The following is a 19203-nucleotide window of genomic DNA, read 5'->3' on the forward strand; positions in this document are numbered from 1 at the left end:
ATTAATGCAGCTTAACAATGCTACTGTTTTTAAAATCACCTATTTCAAGACAGGTGAAAATCCATTTGTTGAACTATGTTACGGCACAAAATCTTTTCCTCCCTATTAGAAGCATTGCAAACTACTTTTGAAGCAGCATTTAGTAATTTCAAGATTCATCATCTAAAAATAAAGTGAACCAGTCAGAAAGGTGTTACATCCCCAAAACATCTAACATTTTGACTACATATTCTTATGTATATTGCTTCATATTTCCTTCACCTAAGGAAACTAACATGACCTACTAAAACAAACCACATATTACTGCCCCTTGAGTGCTTGACAATTTTTTTGTAGTCGCCACCTGTGGGCAGCAATAAAAACAAACAAACAACACTTGAGTCCCCTGAAGGTCACAATATGGACTGGTGGACTACACTTGATTAGTGTCACAAATTGTGCTGACTAGTTTTTACAGGATAAGAGAGCAGCAGTCTTACAATGCCTTTGTAATAATCTGTTTATTTACAAATGTACACACCGAGTAGGCAATACATAGGCACAGAAGGAAGCATGCTGGCAGGGCTAGTAAAAAAAAAAGTATTGAACTAAATGCCAAAAACCAGTTCTACCACCAACCAAAATCTAGAAACTGCTTTTTTCCGCTTACCTTGGATATATTCTTCAATCCAGTTGTATGCCCCTATGATTCTACTGGTTGACATAAACCTGGGTACATTCCAAGGTAGCATCAGACAAAGAGTACTCAAGCTGTCCATTAAGGAAATACCTATGGTTCACCTCAATCACATGCTCTGCTAAAATCACAGAGCATGCTATCTTTTCACTCTGCAAAATAGAACAGCAGGTAGGACCATATAATTTTTACACTTGATCTTGGCAATCACAGACACACTCACAAAATGGTGTACACTTTTTCTTGCACACTAGTAGAAAATGTTGTGTGTGCTAAGCAGCCCTTAATCCATTAGGGTTAGTGTTATGGGTAACTTGACTTCTAAAGAGAGAATGCCATCCAGAGCTCTCCAGCTAAGTTTCCGAGCAATAGCAGTAATTTCAGTTTTAAATTCATGCACATACATAGGTGTTGTTGTTTTCCTCTACAAAGCTTATTTTGGACAAAAATATACAAAAACATGAAAATGGGCTTCTGCTTCACATATAACCACAAAGAATTGATGGGTAACTTCATACCCTTATCCCAAAATAAGAGTGACTAAGTGAGGGCTCTATGTTAAGCTCTTTCCTAAGCCCTCCCAGGGTGTCTGAGTGGCAGGAGGGAAGGTATCTACCCACTGCTGCTAATGCCAATCCATGAAATACTTACAAGTTGTGCGAAAAGCTTTTCCTGTACGTTGTTAACGCTGAGGGTCAGCCAACCAATCTAAGATAGGCACTGCCAATGTGTTTCTAAGTGTTTTGCTTCCCTGGAGACTTCGGTACGCACTAAGACTTTCTTAAAAGTTTATATTGCCCTGCAACCTTCCTTTTCATTTAATGTGTTTGCTCTGCTAGTAAAGGAATCAATTCTCAAACTTAAAAAAAGCACACACGACAGAAGCTATATTAACAGGAGGGAAAGCTTATATTGTTCAGGAAACCACATTACTCTCATACAGATATTGTGATGATATAAGTATGGGGTACTTAATATGTAAATTTAATTTGGTAACATGGATATATTCCCAATGTTAATGCATTTTAGTTAAGTCTTGCAAAGGACAGTTTTGCTAAAACAAAGAATTTTAAATATGTTCCAATCATGCATTTGCAGATAAAATAAAATGTCTTGGCTAGGTTTCTGAGAACCATGCAACTAGCCCCAAGGGGCTTCAGACTTTTTCCTTCAAGCAGCTGCGTCTTTCATCTCATTGTTAACTGCTTTTGACATGTGACAGGGCATTGGGGAGTTAAAAATGTTCAAAGAAAAGTAAAAGATTCCACTGGGCTATCACATGGTCCTTAATTCAACTAAGTAACTTTTTGCGTGCTCTGGTCCATGGGGTAACAAAGAGTCGGACACGACTAAACAACAACCAATAGAATGCAATTGCTCCTCTTGTAAAACACTGATGCACCACTGATGGCACTGATAATGCGTGTGTGTGTTTTGTAAGAATTTAATTGTAAAATTTAATTGTATTTGGGGATATAGTAGAAACCAGCCAACCCACAGCATACAAGCCTAGTTTATTCATCCATCAGATTCCAAGAGCTAAGAGTAGTAATTTCAAGAAAAATTGACCCAATTTTGTCATTTAGGAGCAAATTGTACTTAATGGTATTTTTAAAAAAAGGAAGAAAAAGGTTTTCCAGTTTATCAGGTGCTAGCTATATATTTGCTTCTAAATAAAACAAAAGTCTGATAAAAAGAATAGGCACAGTGTTCAGAACACTGAAATCATACTTCAAATCTTTCAGAAGAATTACCATCCTTTTAAACAGAAGCAGTATTTTTTTTTCTACATTATATGGCACCTCTTCAAATCACTGTCCCCACCACCATCAGCCTTTACAGTGTTGACTGAACATTGATTAAGAAGGAAAATAACAATTTATTCACATTGCTCAATACCCTGGGAGTTTTGCAACAGAGTCAGGTAAAGCTGTCAATTGTAGTTCATATGGATTACAGGATTCTTTCCGCAACCCAGAGAAGTGCTTCATAAGTAGAATGCACTGCGCTTAGACTTCTGTTTCTTTAGGGGCCATCCCACTCCAATCAATATAGCAAAATACTTCAGATATTCCTGGAGAATTTCAAAAGCAGCTTGCTATACAGGATAGCGGTTTGCTACCAACATAGCTATCTGGATTTTAACCTCTGCCTCCTATAAAGTAATAATTGACTTGGCCCAGATGTAGTTAAATAAACAATTTATAGTCATGACTTTGCTCCCACTGAAATCAATGAGACTTAAATGCAACTCAGTCTGGATCAAACTCAGTGTCCCACTATCAGTTATAACAAATATACTTCACCTGAGAGGTGCTTCAAATGGGGGTGGCCCAATAAAAAAACCATAGGCATAAGCATGTTTTTAAACTATACTGCATATTCCAAGCTATTTTCTCAGCCAACTTCATAGAAATGTCAACTTTTAAACTTCCCTCAACCTTTTTCAATTTTATTTTATTGTTTAGTACAGCTAGATGCCAATTTTAAGCCATATAAAACCTTATCAATAATAGACCACGTCATGTTTCTTTTTATGGTTATTTTTAGGTGCAAAATGTATATAAAACAATCTTAAAGAATTTTACCATCCCCAGTGGCGTGAGAATAGCATACAGAATATGACAAAATACAAATGATGTGTCAGCAGTAACCCTTTTAGTACTGTTTTTCACAGTCCAATTAAAAAACAGATTAGCGTACTTTCAATTCCAAACAGCCTGCTCTTATGGAGTCCAACTGGACTAAAAAGCCTGACATCCACATACTGTTGTGATCTCAGCATCAAGAATGCTGACAAGAGTCAGTGCTATTTGCTGTTTCTGTACCGATTTCGATCAGCCTTAACATGAGGTATAAGTATACAAAGTGTACAGTACACATACAGGGGGGAAAATTGCACTTTCTGAAACACAGCCGAGTAAGTTTCAATACTGGAAGTCAATACCTGTGCCACTGATTTTCTTTTCTGATTTGCTAGAATAATAAAGTCAACATTTTCAACTGGATGAATTAGACTGGAATAATAAAATGTAAAAGTTAAAATTCCTCCTTTTCTTTCTCAATCCACACATTATTTATTAAACAGTTTCAAGTGATTTCACTTTAAAGTTAAGGTCAGCTGTAGTATTTGAACTCCACCCAGAGGAAGCATCTGGAAAGCCAAGTTTGAACTTCAAAATATTTTCTTTCCGTCGGAAGTGGCTTTAGTGTGTTAAGTAGCAAATAAAGTAGCAAATGAAGTTTTGATTTTATAAATACACATAAGCCATTAATTCACAGCTGTCAAGATGACCAAACGTCCAGCACTTTTTTTGGTACAATGTCTGTGCAGAATAAAAATCATCTGATCTTAAGTCTTGACATCATCCATTCCAGTCCTTGGCACAATCTGCAAATGAAACATTTAAATTCAGAAAAAAGTGGTTACTTCCTTGTTTATATATACATACATAATCTATGTATGAGAAACTTCAACCTCTGGCCATTCATATATCACCTTAATAGGTAGCTTCAAAAGCCACTGTCAGCCAGCACCAAAAAATTAACTGCAATATGGGAATAACAATAAGCCTCTTGTACCATGAAAGATTGTTGCAATGATTTATCAACTAGTAACTGGCGAAGACTTTTTTAAAAAACGAACTGTTTTTAAAAAAATTTCCATGGACATAAAAGGATTATCAATATAGGTGGTGACCATTTTGCCCTGCTCTGCCCCCATTATGTCCTCTTCTGGGTCCAAAAGACCGTCATGCATAATTTGGACATACACAAAATGGTTGCTGCCTGTACATGGGTTTGTGGACAGTTGGGCTAGTGAAATGCTTCAAGGGCTAGAAACTTTTGCATTATCCTTTGGAAGGCTAAATTATTACTACAATTAAAATATATGGAGTGTTGTTAATTGATGCCAGTTCCATTTGTTTATCCATTGGTACACACAAGTGAAAGAAGAGATACTTCATCTAACTGAAACACCTGTTTTCCCTACTATTGTATGTGCCATTTCTGTGCTTTTAACGAATTACAAAAGCTCTTTTTTATATTCCACCAAGAGCTATCATTTACCTGTTTTCCATTGTATCCTTAACAGTTACATAAAAGATAGAATTTTGGTGAGCCCAGAATTCTTCCATCTACACAACTGCTAAAAACAAGGGAGCCATAAAGGCTAACTCCCCTTTGCTTCATATTTCCCTTCATTTACCTCTCCCCTCAACAGTTCATTATGCTTTAAGGACGAATTCTTCAAGGCTTTACTTCCTACCTATACAAATAGAAAAACCATGGAAAGGTGAATATATGATATATGATAATAATATATGAATAAAATATATTTGGGTAGATTCCTTACTTTTTAGTTCTGTAAAAGGAAAATATTAACTGGTGAAATGTTATCATATGGAGACAGTGGGAATAAATTTACCTAACTGGTTTACTAAGTATTGCCCTTGATTAGTTGCATGTACCAGATCTGTTCAGAAAAGTATTGATGAACCAAAGACTTCTTACCCTTCGCCAGTAAGAGCACAGCATGCCTGGATGTGCCACTGGTGATCTTTAACTGAGGTTAGCTTCAGAAACTGAGAAATTTCAGCTACTGTCATGCAGTCTTTAACATCCTGTTTGTTAGCAAAGATGAGCAAACCTGCTTTTTTCAAGTCCTAGAGAGGAAAAAAAAGAAAATGTCTCCAGTTTGTTTCCCCATTATTCAACATGATAAGCCAGCATGATAAATAACACCTGCTTTTTTAAAATGTAAAGCCACACTATGGTGGTCCCATGCAACCTAATGGTGTAGAGGCCAACCCAAATAAAGGTGACCTTCCAGCAATTCTAAGAAAGGGGGAACTGATAACTCTATCTTAGAAAAGAATAAGCTTCCATTGTGCCTAGAAGGAACTAGGTTCACTGTTTTGGAGAAAGCTTTGAGGTTCCCTGAAACTGCAGTGCAGTATTTGGTAGATCCCAAACTGATCTGTATAGTTTCAGGGCATACTTACCAGAACACTGGCTTATTTACCACCACCACCACCCCAAATCCCACATTTTGATGACACTATCTGTGACAGGCTTCCTGTTCACCTCCAGTACATTAAAAACTAAAACCAAGGTCCACAGAGCAAGAGATCTGACTGCCACTATGTTTCTCCACTCCCTGCCTATGTTCCCAGGAGGTGCTAGATGTGAAGAAACATAGCAGCAACCAAGAGTTCTTGCTTGCAAGCACTATAGCTTTAAATGCTGGGGCATGATTAGGAAGCTGGCCTATCATTGCCATCACAGGTACCAGGTTTTGAAGGTTTGAAAGATAAACAATGAGGAATCTGCTAGAATGAGCAAAAACCGGTGTAGAGTGGTACCTTGTTTTGAGTCTGGGATCCATTCCAGAGCTCCGAACGCTCGATGAAAAGGACGCTTGACAAAGCATTGCTTTGCGGCAAACCTGGAAGTAACCCGTTCCGGTACTTCTGGGTTTGCTGCAGACGTCCACCAAAATGGACGCTGGACGGGGTGGACTTATACAGAGGTACCAGTGTACTGATTTCCCCATAGCTCTTTGAAAGTTTGTTTTCTCAGTCCTATGAACCTACTTTATTTTTAGTAAATACACAGAAATTAAGTTCAAGTGGATTTTTTTTTAATCACCAACAGTGTTCATTGATCCCTCTTTTTTAGTGTTAAAAGTCACAAGCGTAACTTTACAAAACATTTATCCCTTCCAACACAGAATGGAGTAAAAGCTGGAGTGAGGAAAACCTAAATAAAGGTTTTATAGCAATATACTGTGCCACTTGTTTTATCATTCATGTCAATGCAACTAACATCCCATACACCTATTTCTGATGATAGAGGGCTACATTCAGCCCCCAGGCCTGAGCTTCCCTACTCCAATTCTCAAATGTAAAAGATCTAAATAAATTTAAAAGTGTGCTGGAAACATAGCCTTTCAGTATGTAAAGAGAGAATGAAGGCAGGTTATAGTGGTGTCATTCTGACTACTTGACAACTATTAAGGTTTTTGTTTTATTTTTGAAAGGGTTTTGAGGCCAATAGCAGCTGTTCTCAAACTACACAGGACTTTTAACAATGATGTCAGTTTCACACAAAAGGCAGTATGGCGACTATAAATAGTCACATGTGAAAATCTTTTGGGGGCCTCTGAAATGTCTGAAGAAGAGGTGACAGCCCCAGAGATTTGTATCAAATCTAATAGCTCCTGAGCTATAAGAAAATGAACCATCTTGAAATAATTACCTAAATGGAAGTTAGAAACAGAACTTTAGCATTAAGACACGGACTTATTGCAGCATTTTTTAAGCTAGATAAAAAATTCCCAGCACATACTCACCTCGTGTGCTAACATTTTATAGAGTTCTTCTTTAGTTACAGAAATTCTCTCTCTGTCTGTGCTATCCACAACAACTATCACAAACTAAAAGAAAAAGAAGAGTTATCGTTATTTAATTTAGTAGTCATTTCACAAAAATGTCTCAAAACGACTCACGGCATATAATTTTTTTTGATGTAATATAATTCAAACAAATGTAACATTAAAATCAGTAACTGCAAACTACTAAATAAAGACTCTTCACATACATCCCAAGCCCACCCCAAAGTACAGAAAGATTAAGGTCACCCCCGCCCCCGAAAAGCTATGTTATAAAAATTGTTGAGGTATCCTCATTATGCAGTCCTCATTATGCAGTTAATATTGGTGTTCTCGGGTGTCTTCCCGTGTAAAAGTTGGGGTGTCTAGGCGACGTTTCGACGAGGTCTCACTCGTCATCTTCAGGCTGGTGCTTTCGGCTTCTTGTTACTGGAACAGAGCAGGATCTCAGTGTTTGAGTTCCTATAAATACTGTTGAGGGGGTGTGGTGTATAGCCTCCAATGTTCTGGGCAGAGAGGAAGTTCCTCGGCTAGTGTGCCTTTTCTTCTTTTGTTCCTTAATTACTTGAGAGATATCTTGAGTGATTTCTTGAGTGATATCCTGAGTACCACTTAGGTGGGTCATTAGGTGTGGATTAGTTGTTAAAGTCTTTGTGTCTTGACCCCTTGAACTTTGTGAAGAGTTTTTCTGAGAAGATGGCTGTACTGCACTTAGTTTTGCTCTGGCTTGGCTTCGTGTATAGGGGCGAGCTGTGGTTTTGTGGCCTGTGTCAGCCAGATCTGTGTAGGGATTGCAGGGGGGTGCAGCATCCGGAGGTGCCACCATGGTTTGGCTACTGGATGGTGTCTGTAATTTATCTGTGGAGAGGGTCTGGGTTTGGGTCTGGTGTGGTTGATTGGTGATGGCGTTCTGTGTGCCTCTGGATCTGGTGTCAGACGAATAAATGCACGTATCGCAGAACACAAGAATGCCGTCAAAAAAGAAGAAAAAACTTCCTCTCTTTTCCAACACATGAAAGAAACAGGACACGAAATTAATTTTGCAGATTCCAAATTGCTCTTTAACATGGAACATCACCACAAGAGAATAATCATGGAAGCCATCGAGATAGAGAAACACCCTCACAACATGAACAAGCGTGGCGACACATCCCACTTGCCAGACATCTGGAAATTAGCCCTCCCCACAAAAACTGACACCAGATCCAGAGGCACACAGAACGCCATCACCAATCAACCACACCAGACCCAAACCCAGACCCTCTCCACAGATAAATTACAGACACCATCCAGTAGCCAAACCATGGTGGCACCTCCGGATGCTGCACCCCCCTGCAATCCCTACACAGATCTGGCTGACACAGGCCACAAAACCACAGCTCGCCCCTATACACGAAGCCAAGCCAGAGCAAAACTAAGTGCAGTACAGCCATCTTCTCAGAAAAACTCTTCACAAAGTTCAAGGGGTCAAGACACAAAGACTTTAACAACTAATCCACACCTAATGACCCACCTAAGTGGTACTCAGGATATCACTCAAGAAATCACTCAAGATATCTCTCAAGTAATTAAGGAACAAAAGAAGAAAAGGCACACTAGCCGAGGAACTTCCTCTCTGCCCAAAACATTGGAGGCTATACACCACACCCCCTCAACAGTATTTATAGGAACTCAAACACTGAGATCCTGCTCTGTTCCAGTAACAAGAAGCCGAAAGCACCAGCCTGAAGATGACGAGTGAGACCTCGTCGAAACGTCGCCTAGACACCCCAACTTTTACACGGGAAGACACCCGAGAACACCAAAACCTACATATATATATATATATATATATATGAACGATCCCTTAATAACTGAGGGCATGATACTGCCAATGCAAACCCTTTACTCTCCTCATTGAACTCAAGAAGACAAAGCATTAATTTTGGCTGAATTCTGCTTTAAAGGTCTGCATGAAATTATCCCCAGCTGCATTATATTATACAAATTCTTACTTCAGTGTTTGTATAGTATGTGTTCCATGAAGATCGAAGTGATTCTTGGCCTCCAATATCCCACATAAGAAAACGTGTATTATTAACAACAATCTCTTCTACATTGCTTCCAATGGTTGGGGAGGTATGCACTACTTCATTCATAGAACTGCAAAGGAACGAAAAGAAAATGTAAGAATGATGTATGTTCTGTCTTGGTCTCCTTGGTCTAGATTTCTTTCTGTTCTGCAGTCTGAGCTTCATTCAGCTGCAGTTATGCCTGTAGTTGCTTTGAGATCAAAACGTGACATAGAATATCCTAGGTACAGACAACACAATACCCCCAAGCAGCATTTTTATCAAACTGCCAATGTAACCTGCAAACATAACACTGGTATGTTGCAGCTATGTCCAGGGTGCACTGAGTCACATGTCAAACTGCTCATGTGGGTGCAGCTTCAAGAAAATGTGGATCATATTTGCATTAAGCATATTTGGACTGTGTAAACTACAGTCTCAGTGTATCAGTAAACAGTTACCACGTTATAAGGTCAGAAGAAGAAAATACGGCTATCACACTTAACTTGGAGGAAGACAATGTTGTTCACAATTCCAAACAAAACTGTTATTACTTTTAGGAGAAAACCTTTTAGGAATTTAATTTCAATAAGACACTTAACTAATTTATGAGTTTTCACTTGATTCAGCAACTTAATTTAAGAGGTTGGCATATCTCCAGAACCTCAGTATAGCTGCTTTTTGGAGACATTCAAGGTAGCATGAAATACCATACAATTTAGAACTCAAAAATCCATAGTTTGTCAATATTTATATTGGAATCTACTAAATTTCACAAAATAATTAGCAAGCTTTCATGTTCCCTAAAATACTTCATGGTGTGAGATATTAGAACAAAAACAGGTTATGGGCCAAGTGGGAGAGGATGTACAGAAGTACAAGAAGTACGCTGGATGCTGTGGCATGGAAGCTGCATTTAGACTGCAGGCTGAATTAGTCTTGCTAGGTGCTGAAGGTTATCAGTGTACAGCTAGGGCTCTGGCACAAAGCAGCAATAGCCGATACCCCTGCTTAAAAAACAAAACCTGACTGTTGCTTAGACCTGTTTCATGCCTAAGTCCAAACTGAGATTAATGGGTAGGCAGAAGGAAAGATTTACATAATTTAAAATATCCACTGTCTTTCTAACAAGATTTTCTTTCGATTGCCTATTCCTTTAACCAGTGCCAGAACCAAAACTGCCTAATTGCATAGCTTTTCTCTCAGAAAATGTGTTGGAGATATTCTACCATTGCCTTCTTGACATGCCTTTGATGCAGGGCATGCTATTCTCTTCTAAATATAGGAGCATTCAGGTATGCAATGCCACACCTATAAGCTGAAGTGATATGGGCCAGTGAGAGCTGTACCACACAGCATTCTCCAAATCACGAAATCTGGCTCTGAATGATTATAATGGTAACCTCAAGTATTCCCCCTACCTCAATATTACATATGTGGTATTCAAGTTTAAAAGGTGTAGTTTCAGAGGGTTTTCTCAGGTTTTTTGTCATTTGGGATCAGGAAGGCATTAGAAATCCCCCCACAGGAATCAATGGAAATAACTGATTTCTTACAATTTGTTACAATGTCTAACAATTTCCTGAGAGTGCATTGCGTTTGGATTGCGAGTCCTGTGGAATCTGGCCGACTACTGGCAGGTAACAAGCAAAGTTTGTCTAGTTCAGCATCCTGAACTGGAAAAGCAGTTTTAGTCACCTGTTCATATAACTTCATACTTACAACTGATAAAGAATGGTTGTTTTTCCTGCATTATCAAGGCCAACAATGATCACTTTGTGCTCTGGAGGGAGGGAAAAAAGAGAGCAAATGAGGAGCTAGTTATTTATTTAGATAATTTCTATATTGCATCACATTTCCAAAGGAAATCCAAGTTATTTACAGTGTATCTTTAAACATTAAGTATAACATTATAAAAGATCAAAATAAAACATTGTGAATGAAACTAGAAAACCACCTTCATTTAAAGGCAGCGTGCAGACAAGAAAGCAAAATATTGGAAGGAATTCAACATAGCGCTTAGGAGATCTCTCCCATTTGTGCAAGCATTTCCGCTTGTGTGGTGGAGTGATTTCCCCACTTCTCTCCCCACCCCCGAATTCTGGGGGTTCTCCCACCTGTCCAGAACCAATTGGGATGAGTGTAGGAGGAGGAGATAGGGTTAAGCCCTTCTCCTCTAGCAGAAATCTTGTGCAGGCTTCCACTAGTGGGACCTGTTAGCTGACTCTGGTCCATTTTCTTAAACATTAAAAACACAAGGAGAAATACCAATACAAAAATGCAATACGAATATTAAAGCATCATTAGCAGCTAAACAAGGTAAGTGAGTTAGCCCCCCCCCAACATCTCCCACAGTAACATCTCCCTGAGCACTCTCTCACATACTCTCAACCATTCTTACCAACCATAACCGTAACACAGCTAATCCCCAACCAACCACTTGTCATTAAGCATACATCTGGCATTAAAAAAAACACCCTGGCAACATTAAATGTAAATATACAACCAGCTCACTCACTCACTCACCTCTACCTGGTAATACAGTGCCATACAAGCAATAACATGGCTACTTCCTCCCCTTCTCCCTCCCAAGCAGGGCCTTACTGTATACTGGTACCAGTCTTTCATACTATATTAAGTCTCTCACATAGGAGCCATCTCCTAAGGGCTGTAGGGGCTTCAGCCCCCACAATAAAATATTTGAAGGAACTGGGCACCCACAAAGTTGACTTGCATTCCCATTCAAATGGTGTGCATGCACTGCGTCATATGATTGATTATGCAGGGCGGGGCTTACCTGGGCCCCCGCAATATTTTATTCGAGTTGGCACCCCTGGTCTCTCATGCAGTATTCAACAACCTATACAAGTTACGGGAAGCTTCATGCCACATAGCTCTATGTATACCACCACAATGTTTGTAATTGTTTTGTTGTTCAGGCACCTTGTAGATCTTAAAGCTGGAAAGGCAGGGCTTCAGTAAATAAATAATCATTGTGTGCCAACTTCCTTTTCAGAATAACTACTTTATTTATCATACAAAAACAAACAATAAGCTTCCCATACTTGCTAAAGGACTTGTTCTGTACCAGGCAGGTTTTCAAATAATAATAATAATTTATTATTTATACCCTGCCCATCTGGCTGAGTTTCCCCAGCCACTCTGGGCAGCTCAAAGTTTCTTCTTCCTGCTTTTCAAAAGGGTAATGCCAAGCATTTTTCTTTAACATGCAGCAGAGGCAAGCCACCAGATAGGACATGAGGGCTTTAGTGGAAATTGGTGGAAATTTTATGGGATAGTGGCTTAAATACATGCAAACCAGGCCAGTTTTTACTTCAACATAACATAAACCACACTGATGCACTTAAGGCAAGTTGGGGAAATGGGAGAAAATGTTATAGAAGGGCAAGCTAAGTATTTTTAAATCAATAGTGTGGGGTTTTGCAGAATGTTTCTAGCAATAGGGAATATTAAACTCTACTGCACAACAGCACAATATTGTTAAAAAAAATCATAGGCAACTCTCCTGAATCCCACCAAAACATTAGTATCTATACTGAAGTTTGAGAATTATATTGTGTTGCTAGCAGGATGAATCATGAAGAAGCACTTGGAACAAAGGATCTGCAGCATGACAAAGAAGGGGGATCTTAAGTGCCTACACTATTTGATTAGCAACTAGAGTGAGTTATTTATTTCTTTTGGCAATCTAAGGTTTCTAGTAAGGTTGCATGATTTAATCAGTAGCTAAATCAACGAAATAATTAGATTAAAATTTTCCGCAACTGATTTAATTATGGATTGGGCTAAGCCTAAAGGAATGTTTGCTTACTTTTTATAGCTGTCTTGGTTTTTGAGATATTACTTTTCTCGTTTTTTACCTTCAGAAAGCCCTTTCCACATTAACATCTGCCAAGGAGGCTCGTGTATCTACCACAAAATACTTGGGCACTGAAAAGATGTTTTAGGGCAGGCTTCCTCAAACTCGGCCCTCTAGATGTTTTTGGCGTACAACTCCCATGATCCCTAGCTAGCAGGACCAGTGGTCAGGGATGATGGGAACTGTCAGGGAACTGCCATCGGAACAGGGGCGGGAAACAGGGGGGCAGTTGTGTTACAGGGAGCCTCTGAAAATCTTGCGAAGCAGTTCCTCTTCTGGTGATGAGGAAAGCCCCACCTCCAGTGAAGAAGAGGTGAAAGGACCAGAGGATGATGGTGGGAGCCTCAGCACCACTCCTGGCCAAGCAGGCAAGGAGGGAAGCACGCCCCTTCCGTCGCCTACCCTGCGCAGAAGTCTAAAGCGCAAAGAGGGAAGGAAAAGGCTGGGCGTAACGAGACCAAGCCTGTGGTATTTCAGCTTCATGCCACATGAATTGAGAGAACACACACACACCCCTACAAGCTGTGGGGGGAAATCAGTAGCAAGCATTCTGTCTTTTAGAGAACGTTCCCTGCCATGGAAGAGTTCACTATTTGAAAGTCAAAAAATTACTATATTGGGAGGGAGAGAGAACAGATTCAATATTCCTTCCTTTCAAGCAGTGGTAACGGTGTCCTCAAAAAACTATCTTTATTGGGGATTTGATAATGTGCAAATATATTCAAATTTAACTGAAGAACTGTTTAAATGAAAGTATAAATAAAAGTCTTTGATGGTAAACCCTAGTCCCCAGTTAATTTTAAAAGCTCTTTGAAAACAGCCAGAGGCCCTTGTATTTGAAGCAACACTGAAATTACATCAGCTTTTTGTAAAGTAAGCAATTTTGGAGTTTTCCAATCAGGCCACAGTAAGTTCTTCTGCTTTCTGACAGATCGGTTAAGACTAGACAGAGCTACATAACATAGAAAGTTGTTTCACTGAGTGCTCCATTTTATATACAATAACCCCAGTGCAGCAAGGAACAATCATCATGCATAGAAATTGATTTCCACACACCAGAAATCACCAATCTTGTGTATATGAAGATACAGCATTGGGTGGGGGTTGGGAACAGCTCCTTGAAGTTTCACTAACAGTACTTGTAAGAACTATGGAAATACCTGAAAACATCAAATGGTTGTTTGCATTCTGCTGCAGAAAGGGACCCTCCACTCCCCACCCCTCCTCCATTATTATTAAATGTTATTTCCCGACTTTCACCAGCAGATTCCAGGGTAGATTCAATCAAGAAACCTCCAGCTCCCCAGCACACAAAGAGAGCGAACTGATAAGGTCAGTGGGGCAAAGGTTTTGCAAGAATGTCCATTCATGCATCAATAGAGAAGTGCAAGCAAGCCTGGAAAAACCCCAGGTATATTGACAATATTTTTACCATATCTTTGATACTTAAGGTTACATTCGCCTGGTTGGCATACTATGCTTAAGTTTTAGGGGCACTCATGCTTCATGTTCACACTGTCAAAGCATTGCATACTTTACATCTAAGCTCACGTGCACCTTTAATCTTCTCAATTTGGGAAAAGAAACTTAAAAATGTAAAGCCCTACAAAGTTGAATGGAAAATTACTTATACTGTATCTTAACACTAATTTACCAAGTTCATAGTTGAATTCTGTCTATTTACTATTGCATTTTGTAAACAGAACAATAACTATAGTTCAATTAGTACACACCAGCTAGCTATTTTGTTACACTCAAAAGCAATCATACTAGTTACTGTATGACCTACAGGAAATGTGCTAATAACAACAAGAAACGGTAGCTACACTTGTCTCAAATGACCAGCTTTCTCCCAAGGCAAGAAGTAATGGCTCATGTAGCGACACAGGAGTCTTTATTAATCATTCAGCTCTTTATCTGCAAATTCTAACTTTCCTTCCTATGTTTGAAAATATATATAGTCTGAACTTGTTTCAGACTTAGCAAGAAAATGTACAGAGCTGAAAGAACCCTATGTCCAGGTTGGATTATAGTAATGTGTTCAACACAGTGTTCAAAAATCCTATTGCTCTGGGCGCATTTTGCAACAGGAAATTTCATTAGTGCAAGCAGTATCTGAGCTCTGGGCACAGTACCGCGCCTAATATTTCAGATTAAAACTGCACAGTGGAAGGAAAGGAGGACCCTTTCCTGCCTCCCTACTTCCAGTCACTCTCTAATGACTGAAGAAGAGACCTTTTTAAGAATATTAGGGGGGCGGGCTGGGGAAGCATGGCTTTGGGTTTTTTTGCAGATGAGGACTAGACCATGTGAAAAATGAACACAAGATTTTAGCTGCAGTTCATTCATTTTCAGCTTTGTATTATTGTTATTTAAAAACCATGCCTAGACATTCCATTGTTGCACCCATAACCTAGGTTTAAGGTGCCATTTATCTCCTAGCTTTCATATCTCAGTTTCTAGCAGAGGTTTAACAGTGTGTGACTTTCCTCTACAGTGCATTGATTTCAATGACAGGTGAAGAGCTTACCAACAAGTATAACCTTGTCCAGTGGTAAGAGACATAGTTAATTAGTATTTTAAAATAGGTTTGTTGTCACTGTACACATATATAGTCCTTGCAGCTCAGGTATACCTACTGACAGGGAATTGCTCCATAAGTGTCTAAGTCACAACAGCTTAAACAAAACCCTTACATTGTATGGCTTATAGCTTTGGTCTAAGATGTGGTGCTGTCTTTGCACTGGTATGCAGGTAAAATGGAACTCTTAGCTGCCTAACTCCTCCACACAGCCTATTATCATCTCAGTTCCCTTACAGATTTTCCATTATTGATGAAGGGGAAACAAGACAACCAACTCTTCAGCTCTCAAAGATGGTTTCAGGTGGCACCTGCTCAGAAAGCAGAGCTCAAAGCCTATAAAGAGAAAGTGTGACATGCCCCTTTCTCAGAACAAAAAGGATGAAAACATAAGCCTAAGGCTGAATCCACATCATATATTTAAACAACATTTATCTCAAAGATTTCTGAGAACTGTAACTTGTTGAAGGTGCTAGGAATTGTAGCTGTGTGAAAGGTAAACTACAGTGCCCAGGATTTTTTGTGTTGAAATGTGTGTTAAATATACAGTGTGCATGCAGCCTACCTTCCATCACTCTTGCCACTGAAAAGTATTACTTCTTGGGACCTCTCTTGCCCTGCAGGCTCTCCTTCCAGCCAGAGAATCTCCACAACCTCATCAAGTATTTATCATTATGATGATGATAGTTTATTGTATTTATATACCGCCCTATACCCAGAGGTCTCAGGGCAATTCACAAGAGTGGCTGGGAAAACTCAGCCATATGGGCAGGGTATGAATAATACATAATTATTATAAAATCAAAATATAAAATCACAAAATACATAATGAAAAATAAAAACAACCACCCAATAACGAGGTTCTCAAAAGAGTTATTTGGTAAGCACTGAAAGATATTGATTGTGCAGTGTTGTACCACCTTATAACAGAAAATTAACTGCAGACTTCTCAGTTCTGAGCAATACTTAATTCTCCCTCAATCAAAGGCACCACAAGAACACAATCAGCTGTAAGCCAGCTTCTCACTAGAAGCCCAATCTAATCTCCCCAATTTCCCACCATTAGGGTCAATGCCACCAGCTGTTTAAAAAACAATCATTACCCTCCTACAACACATGCTGCTAAGTCGTTCTTCCCACCTTCCTTTCACCGCACATACTAGTCAGACGCGCTCCCCTTGCTGCATTTCTCTGAACCATCGCCACTCAACGGCTAACTCTAGTATTTTTTACAGCACTGTTCAAAACACTTCACTTGCATTCTCAGTATCTTTTTCCCCTCTTCCACAGCTGCCCTTTGAGGCGAGACCCAGCACTGCCCTTTTCCCTACATTCACACAAGCGAGAGCGGCTCCCATACACACAGGAAAATAGTTCTGCGCGCTTCCTTCCCTCACCCGCTTTCCTTTTCACAACCCGAACCAGGAGAAAGAAAGCAGAAGACTTTTTTCACCTTGCCCCCCCCCCCGGGAACGATTGTATTCAGCTGCTGGGTGAGTTGTGCCCGCACTTTGATCCCACCTAAGGGAAAGGTGACCATAACAGATGCTCAGCCCTGCGGGGGGGGGAGGGGCGCCTCCAAAGCTGCTGCCTCAGGTCCTTCGGGGCTCCCCCTTTGCCCCCCCCCAACTCCTCGCTCTCTTGACCTCGAGCGCCACCAGGAAGGCAGAAGCGGCGCCTCACACCCCGAAGCCCGTCCGCCCGCCGTCGGCCTCCCTCGGCTACGCGACGAGCAGCAGCTCCGCACGGACTGGGGAGAAGCCGGAGCCCGAGCCTGCCTTTCTCCCTCACCTTGGTGGTTGAACAGCCTCCATATCCGAGCGAAGAGGATTCCCATGCTCAGGCGGCGGGAGCTTCGGCCGCCCCCCGGGGCAGCTCCGCACCGGCTCACTTCTTCTTCCCCGCCCGGCCTCGGCCTCCCCCCGCGCTCAGTCCCTGGCCACAGCCCAGCTGCGGGGAGTGAGGAGGAGCGGAGCGGCAGCAGGAAGGTGGTGGTAGTAGTAGTGGCGGCGGTGCAGGCCCCGCGCCTCGGAGACGGTCGCCCGCAGCAACGCCGCCGCCGCGCGCCCCTCGCCGCTCCTCGCGGACATTGCCGCCGGCCTCGCCGCAACTACTTCTCTCCTCTCCGCCCCTCCTTCTCGAGCTTCGCTTTTTTTTTTTTCGTAGGCCTCGCCGCTCTGAGGGGAACGGATGGTGTTTGGGCACCGCCGGACACCGTCCGAGGGAAACTGAGAGAGCGCTCCCGTCCGTCAGCCAGCGTCCGTGCGTGCGCGCTCCCGCTCCTACCGCAAAGCGCCGCTTTTCCAGCCGAGCAAGCAGGATGATGCGACGGCGCCAGGGGGCGGGGCGTAGCATAGAGCGGACGGGGTTTGCAGAGTGAGGGCGGGGTCGACCCAAGTGGGCGGGGAACGCTCGTCACTCTCCAAGGGCTTCGTCGAACGATGGGAGTTCAAAGACTGCTCCGCCCCGCCCCCGCTTTGTGATTGGCTGAGAAGGGGTTCCGCTCGTGCGAGGCGCCGGGCTGCGTTGCTGCTCTTTGGCTCGGAGGCAGTTAGGGAGATGGCGGGCGTAGGCACTAACGTGTTGCCTTCTTTTCGTCCTCTGGAAGGGAGGGGTGGCTCGCTGGCTCTTCGGCTCCTTTAATGTTTCGAAACTTCAGTCAAAATGGCTCGAATAAATAAATAATAGGAATTGTATGGCGTTTCGGGATCTTTTTCGTCCGTTACTTTAGGGTTTGGCAAATTGCCCTCCTTATAAAGGCACCTCGTAGGCTAAAAGCATCGGCAGAGCTCGAAGGAGTTTGGGGTTTCTTGGAATATGGAGGCACAGCTTGTGTCTCCAGTGTCCCTGCATAGATAGGCACATTCCTGGCTCGCTTAAGACACTGCATAGATAGAGCCTCTATTCTCAACAACGGTGGCTCTCGCGGGTAGAGAATTATTTTTGCATATTTGTAAATGGAATCTCTGCTATTCTGTTGTTCTGCTCCTTTGGGCCTTTTGTCCTTCCCGGCTGTGATGCTTTGTGGTTTATATTTCTTATGCGTCGTCGTTTTACTTTTGGTCATGTCCGCACCTCTTAACAAAATCTAATCTGAAATGGTGGGAGTTGGAATCAATGGAAGTTTCTCAGGGAATGAAGCCGGTAGCATCAAGTTTTGCTACTTTTCAAGACGGCTGCTCACCCAAGGGGTGAGGACTTTGTGTGGGTTTTTTAATTTTGATTTTTAGTTGTTTCGTTTTTTATTAAGTGGGGTTTTTTTGTTTTTTATACTGTAAGCAACCCTGTGATCATCAGCTGAAGGGCGGCATGTAAATTTAATAGGAAAATAAATAAATTCCATAGATTAATAAGAAGTAATACTGTACCAACAGCCATGGCTCTAACACCCAATGTGTGGAATGCACTTAGCTGTGTTAAAATGTTTTAAATACGTTTTTGTTTTACTACTTTGCTACTGTCCGCTCTGGGTTCCTCTGGGAGGGGGAACAGAATAGATATGTAATAATTAAATACTAAGCAAACAAAAACCTCCAGCCTTTTCCCCACCCATTTTGTATTAACATCCAGCCTGTTGAACAGTTCTGGCTACTTGAAAGCTTACTGACATAAGTCAGTTGG

General features: G+C 41.2%; 1 protein-coding gene across 1 annotated transcript; it reads right to left on the reverse strand.

The window, feature by feature from the left end:
* Positions 1-481: 481 nt before the first annotated feature.
* ARL5A (ARF like GTPase 5A) lies at positions 482-17570 on the reverse strand. Its single transcript, XM_081930022.1, has 6 exons — positions 17374-17570; positions 10844-10904; positions 9065-9212; positions 7032-7115; positions 5192-5343; positions 482-4067 (listed from the first exon to the last, which is right to left on the reverse strand). Exons 1-6 carry the CDS (start codon positions 17417-17419, stop codon positions 4019-4021), a joined length of 540 nt encoding a protein of 179 aa, XP_081786148.1. The 5' UTR covers positions 17420-17570; the 3' UTR covers positions 482-4018.
* Between the last annotated feature and the right edge of the window lie 1633 nt (positions 17571-19203).

This window comes from Podarcis melisellensis (assembly GCF_964234715.1).
Source record: "Podarcis melisellensis genome assembly, chromosome: 1".
Classification (NCBI taxonomy): Eukaryota; Metazoa; Chordata; class Lepidosauria; order Squamata; family Lacertidae; genus Podarcis; species Podarcis melisellensis.

Excerpts from the sequence above, each read along its gene's own strand:
- ARL5A (XM_081930022.1), bottom strand. The coding sequence starts at position 17,419 with ATGGGAATCCTCTTCGCTCGGATATGGAGGCTGTTCAACCACCAAG. Across the intron at positions 7,116-9,064 it reads CATACTATACAAACACTGAA|TTTGTGATAGTTGTTGTGGA; the intron begins GTAAGAATTTGT and ends TTTTTCTTTTAG. Across the intron at positions 5,344-7,031 it reads ATAAAATGTTAGCACACGAG|GACTTGAAAAAAGCAGGTTT; the intron begins GTGAGTATGTGC and ends TTTCCTCTCTAG.